We start from the raw sequence: 7260 nt of genomic DNA, 5'->3' as shown, positions 1-7260 counted from the left end.
GGGGATGCTGGTCTTGGACAACTGTCAGTTCTCAGTGACTGCCAAGAAAACTCAGTTTTCCTTAGGTGTGGACAGAAGGTGGTTTCCTCCCGTATGTGAGATGGATTCTGCTTATTCTTGCTGGATTTTTTTTCTTACTTAGCCTATCCAGTGAGCTTGGGGCTTGAAGGAGCATGGCCAACATCCTTATGGTTCTGCCACAATCCTTATAATAAAATAATTCAGTAAGTACCACTGATACACAGTCACCCTGCACTTCATCCATGTTTAGATAAATGGCTCCATTTTTACCCAGTTGGTCAAAAATCTTAGCATGGCCATTGACTTTTCAACAGGCTTTTAATTAATTTATTTATTTTAGTAGACAGGGTCTTGCTCGGTCACTCAGGTGGAGTGCAGTGGCTGGCTCACTGCAGCCTCAACCTCCTGGGCTCAGTTGTTTTACAGGAAAGGGGCTCCGATCCAGACCCCCAGACAGGGTTCTTGGATCTGACGCAAGAAAGAATTCAGGACGAGTCCGTAAAGTGAAAGCAAGTTTATTAGAAAGTAAAAAAACTAAAGAACGGCTTCTCCATAGACAGAGCAGCCCTGAGGGCTGCTGGTTGCCCATTTTTATGGTTATTTCTTGATGATATGCTAAACAAGCGGGCGGATTATTCATGCTTTCCCTTTTTAGGCCATATAGGGTAACTTGCTGACATTGTCATGCCATTGGTAAACTGTCATGGCGCTGGTGGGAGTGTAGCAGTGAGGACGACTGAGGTCACTCTTTTTGCCACCTTGGTTTTGGTGGAATTTGGCCAGCTTCTTTACTGTAGTCTGGTTTGTTTGTTTGTTTATTTATTATTATTATTTTTTGAGACAGAGTCTCGCTCTGTTGCCCAGGCTGGAGTGCAGTGGCGCAATCTTGGCTCACTGCAACCTCCGCCTCTTGGGTTCAAGCGATTCTCCTGCCTCAGCCTCCTGGCTTCCTGAGTAGCTGGGACTACAGGCACCCACCACCACGCCCAGCTAATTTTTGTATTTTCAGTGGGGATGGGGTTTCACCATACCTCGTGATCCATCTATCTCCTCTCAAAGTGCTGGGATTACAGGCGTGAGCCACCGCGCCTGGCCTGCAGCCTGTTTTATTATATGCCAAACTCATAGCTCATCCTGTGACTTAGACTGCTTTAACCATCTGGAAATGCAGCCCCGTAGGTCTCAGCCTCATTTGCCCCAGCTCCTATTCAACGTGGCGTTGTTCTGGTTCCCACGCCTCTGACACACTGGTCCCCTTCCTGAGCCACCCACATCTCCCATTCTTGCTGCAGGATCTTTGCACAGCCTGTCCCTGCTGCCTATGTGCTGACCGCAGGGACCCCCTGGTCTAGCTCAGCTGCCGAAGCTCACCCTTCCAGGGCCCATGTGCCCTTCGTTCAGGCCATTTCTTTCAGTTTGAGTTTCAACACTCTCGACTCTAAGACGGTTTGCTTCGTGTCCACAGCCGCTCCCGACCGGGAGCTCCGTGAGGGCAGGGACTGAAGTCATACTGTCCACCTCTGCATCCTGACCCCAGGCCTATGGGCAGCTTGCTGGTTCAGAGCCTAAATCAGGAATCTCACCAAGCAATTCTACCCTAACCCCAACGACCACTCACATGGCAAACACGACCACCCTCAGCCTCCATTTCCTTGACTACAAAATGGAGCTATGGTTGGGCACGGTGGCTCATGCCTGTAATCCCAGCATTTTGGGAGTGGGTCACCTGAGGTCAGGAGTTTGAGACCAGCCTGACTAACATGGTGAAACCCTGTCTCTACTAAAAATACAAAAATTAGCTGGGTGTGGTTGTGAGCACCTGTAATCCCAGCTACTTGGGAGGTTGAGACAGGAGAATCGCTTGAACCCAGGTGGCAGAGGTTGCAGTGAGCCGAGATCAGGCCATTGCACTCCAGCCTGGGTGACAAGAGCAAAACTCTGCCTCTAAATAAATAAATAAAATAAAATGGAGCTCTAAGTGCACCTCTCCCAGAGGGTTGTTTTAAGGGTGAAATGAATGAGTGAGTGTCATTCCCTTCACGTGGCATCTGCCAGTCATTCAACAAACACTCGGGAGCTCCTCCTGTGCACCAGGCACTGCACCTACGGAACTGCAGCCGAAAACCGACAAAGTCCCCTCCTGGTCGCAGAAGGCAGCCCACAGATGGACCTAGAAGATAATGTCGGGAAGGACTTTGTGTTCAGTGGATCACAGCTCAGACGCTGTGGCCCAATGCCGGGTGGTGGAGGACCCTCCTCAAACTGTCTGACCTCTCCAGGCCGGAGTTTTCTCAGCTATTATATGGGCTGATGAGAGTAAATGACATAGTAAACAAGTTCATATGTGTCGCCCCTGATGCTTCAGTAGATGACAGTGAGCTACTATTAGGAAAAGCAAGTCGGGAAACTACAGTTGAGAAGAATGACGGGGCGTTGTGTGCACGATTTCAGGTGCAGCTGTCACAGCATGCTTCTTTGCGGGTGGAGGGTGATAAGAGGGAAGGAGAGAGCCGTGTGGGTATTTGGGAACAGATCAGGGTTGTCAGGTTCAAGGTCGGAGGCTGGAGCTGGGGTCAGAGGTGAGAGCAGTCCACGAGGCTGGAGAAGGTGCCGATGCAGGAAGGCAGGGACAAGCAATTTGTTCCCTGAGTAGGGGAAGCCGCTGGAGGTTGTGACAGGTGCCTGGCAGGATCCGCCCAGCTTGAGAGACTCACCAGTGTTGCTGCACAAGGAGGGCATGTGGGAGAAGGACGGGCCCCAGGAGACCAGCAAGAGGCTCTGGGGTGCAGATGAGAGGTGATGGTAGCTTCAAGAGGGGCACCAATGATGGAGGGAATGAGAGGCACAAATTCTGGATGCATTTTGAAGATGTGACCAACAGAAAGTACTGGCAAATGGGCTGAAGCCGATGGGGCCCAGCACAGTGGCCCACACCTTAATCTCAGCATTTTGGGAGGTTGAAATGGCCAGATCACTTGAGGCCAGGAGTTCGAGACCAGCTTGGACAACATGGCAAGATTCCATCTCTACAAAAAATACACAACATTATCTGGGCGTGGAGATGACATGTGCCTCCACGTGCCTGTATTACCAGCTACTCAGGAGGCTGAGGTGGGAGGATCACCTTGTCAGAGGCCTGTGAACCAGAGTAACTCCATCTCGAATAGGAGCTGGGTAAAATGAGGCTGAGACCTACTGGTCTGCCTTCCCAGATGGTTAGGGGATTCTAAGTCACAGGATGAGGTAGGAGGTCAGCACAAAATACAGGTCATAAAGACCTTGCTGATGTAACAGGCTGCAGCAAGGCAGTCAGCCAAAACCCGCCAAAACCAAGATGGCGACGAGAGCGGCCTCTGGTCATCCTCACTGCTACACTCCCACCGGCGCAAAGACAGTTTACAAATGCCACGGCAACGTCGGGAAGATACTCTATATGACCTAAAAAGGAGAGACATGAATAATCCAAAGACAAAAAAAGAAAAGTCTGTCTTTTTCCCTGAGTTGCAAAATAAGGGGTTCTCCGGTTCTGGGGAGGGCCCTGGAGAGCCGAGGAGGGGGAAGAGCCCTGGGAACTTCTCTGAGTTCTGTGTGCCTGTGTCTCGAAGCAGCAGAATATACTGCAGCAGCCCCACCCCTGCCCCTTACAAGTGGCAGCAGATACAGGGAGGGAAGCCCTCGGACCTTGGACGTGTTTAAGCTACCATTTACTGAGAGTCTGTTAGGTAGTTTCCATTCCTGCTGCTGACTGCATTACATAGCGGTGAGGATAGAGGAGCATTACAGATTGCTCAGTGCCAAGCAGACCTGAGCTGAGTGAGACACAGTGCTCCCAACTCCAGCTAAGCGCCTCTGAGCACCTCCTGTATTCGAGGGGCTGGCTCAACCTTTACCCACAGCCCCTCTGTGTGTCTCTCCATGCCTATGACAGGGTACCATAAACTAGTCCCCTCCCAAAGCCAGATCCAGTGTACCAGTGGAAACTCAGAATTGGGTGCTGAATCCTGAGATTTGATCAGAGGATTTCAGAGCAGAGCAGATGGAGAGCCTAAAAGGTTAAAAATAAGTAAGATTTCTCTTCTCTTCTCTTCTTTTTTTTTTTTTTTTCTTTTTTTCTTTCTTTGTTTCTTTTTTTTTTTTTTTTTTTTTTTTTGACAGAGTCTTGCTCTGTTGCCCAGGCTGGAGTGTAGTGGTGTGACCTCAGCTCACTGCAAACTTCACCTCCCGGGTTCAAGCCAGTCTTATGCCTGAGAAGCTGGGATTATGGGCATCCACCACCACACCTGGATAATTTTTGTATTTTTAGTAGAGATGGGATTTCACCATGTTGGCCAGGGTGGTCTTTAATTCCTGACCTCAGGTGATCTGCCTGCCTCAGCCTTCCAAAGTGCTGGTATTACAGGCTTAAGCCAACACACCCGGCAAAAAAGAATAACCAAGATTTCTGAGAACAGAATAGTGAGCAAGGGGTTGGTGGTGGGGGGGCCTGCCCCACTTGGGTCCCAGTCCTAGCTCTGCTTTGCATCAGCTGTGTGACCTCGAGCAAGTCACCTGGCCTCTCTAAGCCTTGGGTTCTGCATAGTAAGTACTGAGCCAGCTGTCCCTGTTCTTTGAGTCCTTACAGCAGCCGCCTGGGGCAGGTATGCCCATTATTCCTGGGAGGAGACGACAAAACCCAGGCTCCCAAAGCAGCCGATGGGAGAGGTGGATCCTGCCTGTTCAGGCACATTTAGAAGCTGGTGTTGGTTCCACTCAGCCATGAAGCCCCGTACCTGAGAATGATGCCCCTAATAGTTATTTTAAAAACCCAAGGAGAGCTGCAATGCCTGGTTTTGGGGCCTCCCAGGGCCTCCCCTGCTTTGGGGCCTCCTTGGCAGCAGACTCTGTTTTGTTTCCTTCTAAGCCTCATGGCTCCTCTTTCTGCCACTTGGATTATGGCCCCAAACCCACTGTGCTGTTCGTTCTGTCTTGTCACCTGTCAGAAGGCATTGGATCTCCTGAACCCTTCCCTGAGCACACAATGTAAAAGAGAAAGACAGCGAGAGCCAGAGAGGATGAGGCAGTGGGACCCAGAAACGAAAACAACCGCAAAAAGAGCTTGGGTGGGAAAACCAGACCTCCTCAGCTCGTGAGCCACCCAAGCAAAACAAAAGACCACAACAATCAAAACATTAAAATATGTATCTATTTCCCAGCTGCCTTGCAACTGCAGACCCTGGATGCCAAGTTCAGACTTTACGGTGCTCTCCTAGAAAACAGAGACTCACCTTTGTTCAGGTGCGGGGAGAATGTCCTGCCTGAAAGCTATCTGTGGCCAGGCATTCGAAGACTTCTCTTTGGTCTGTGATTTCCTGGTCCACCCTCATGAAAACGTCTGGCTGTCCTAAATCGCTGCAGGACTCTTCCTCTGTCTGCCTGGGAAGTCACTCCCTGGTAGTGTTGTCAAAGAAAATACAGGAAGCCGGTTAGATCTGAATGTCAGATAAACCATAAATAACATTTTTAGTATAGCTATGTCCCATGCAACTGCTCAATTCTGCTATTGTGGCAGCAACCACAGACCACAGACAATCCAGAAACAAACAGGCGTAGCGATGTTCGGTAAAAGCTGGCGGAAGGCTGGATTGGGTTCTGTGTTCGTGGGGTCTAGTTTGAACCTCCTGTTCTAAGGGTCTTCGGGGTGAGTGTTTGCCTTAAGGGGTTTGAAGTCACACGGCATAAACACAGTGTTGAGTAGAATGAAAATCTCTCGTTAAACATTTTTCTTCTTTTTTATTTCATAGTGCAGGAGAGTGTCTTCCTACCATGTCAGTTTTTAAGGCAGCAGGTACCTTAGCTCAGACTTAGAATTAATATATTCCTTAACTTATGATATGCTGGGTCTTGTTTGAAGAGCCAATAAAGCACAGTGGTAAAATTAGCCTGAGTTCAACTCCCAATTCTTTTTTTGAGATAGAGTTTCGCTCTTGTTGCCCAGGCTGGAGTGCAATGATGTCTTCTTGGCTAACCGCAACATCTATCTCCTGGGTTTAAGTGATTCTCCTGCCTCAGCCTCCGAAGTAGCTGGGATTACAGGCATGTGCCACTAAGTCCACCTAATTTTGTATTTTTAGTAGAGATAGGGTTTCTCCATGTTGGCCAGGCTGCTCTCGAACTCTTGACCTCAGGTGGTCCACCCACCTCGGCCTCCCAAAGTGCTGGGATTACAGGCGTGAGCCACCGCACTTGGCCCCAATTCTTGTTGTTGTTGTTGTTTGAGACAGGGTCTCACTCTGTCACCCAGGCTGCAGTGCAGTGGCGCAATCACGGCTCACTGCAGTCTTGACCTCCCGGGCTTAAGCAATCCTCCCACCTCAGCCTCCAGAGTAGCTGGGACTATAGGCAAGCACGACTATACCTGGCTAATTTTTGTATTTTTTGTAGAGACAGAGTTTCGCCATGTCGACCAGGCTGGTTTCAAACTCCAGGGCTCAAGCGATTCACCTGCCTTGGCCTCCCACAGTGCTGGAATTACAGGTGTGAGCCACTGTGCCCAGCCCCCAATTCTTTTCTAGCTTTGTGACCCTGGACAAGCCACCTAGTCTCTCTGAGTCTTATTTGTGAAATAAGCTAATGAAACAACAGTAATAATAATGCCCACTCCAGAGGGTTATTGCTAGGATTATATTAGCTTGCAAGCACAGTCTCACTGAGTTAAAGAACCACAGGCTGGAATTTGAGACAATCATATTCTCAAACTACTTCAAAGGAAGGAGGAATTCCAAAACAGAGAGAAGCAGAGAGAAGGAGCCCTAACTCATTTTTATAAAATTTGCTCTGGTCTCTAGCTAACCCCTGAAACAATTGACAGTCAGATTCCAAGAAATCCAGCAAAGTAAAAGAACTTAACAGATATTTTAGCCAGAGCTCAATACAGAGGCAATTGATTTTATGGTTTGAGTCTTGCCAAGTTAACTATATGCTTTAAAACAAAACCAATATTCTTCAGAGGAACACAGCAGAATCTGGAATCTCTACATATACAATTCACAGTATTTAGAATGCAATTAAAAATTAGTAGGCCTTCAAAAGAAAGCAGGTAAATGTGACCCATACTTAAGAAAAAAGGCAACTGATGGAAAACAATCTCATGATGACCTGGAATATTGGAAATGACCAGACAAGGTATTTTTTGTTTTATTTTGTTTTGTTTTTATTTTCTATTTTTTTGAGATGGAGTCGAGCTCTGTTGCCCAGGCTGGA

At 48.5% G+C, this 7260-nt stretch overlaps 1 protein-coding gene across 1 annotated transcript; it reads left to right on the top strand.

Annotated features, from left to right (window-relative positions):
• Positions 1 to 880: 880 nt before the first annotated feature.
• LOC135277010 (uncharacterized protein C9orf85-like) lies at positions 881 to 4365 on the top strand (the record flags this gene model as incomplete). The annotated part of the gene is made up of 3 exons (XM_064382906.1): positions 881 to 958; positions 3316 to 3436; positions 4274 to 4365. Coding segments are annotated over 3 exons (291 nt in total), but the record flags the coding sequence as incomplete, so codon positions are not given.
• Between the last annotated feature and the right edge of the window lie 2895 nt (positions 4366 to 7260).

The sequence above is a fragment of the Aotus nancymaae genome, unplaced genomic scaffold, assembly GCF_030222135.1.
Source record: "Aotus nancymaae isolate 86718 unplaced genomic scaffold, 86718_ANA_hifiasm-v0.15.2.pri h1tg000029l, whole genome shotgun sequence".
In the NCBI taxonomy this organism is placed as follows: Eukaryota; Metazoa; Chordata; class Mammalia; order Primates; family Aotidae; genus Aotus; species Aotus nancymaae.
This window is presented reverse-complemented; position numbering and strand designations above follow the sequence as displayed.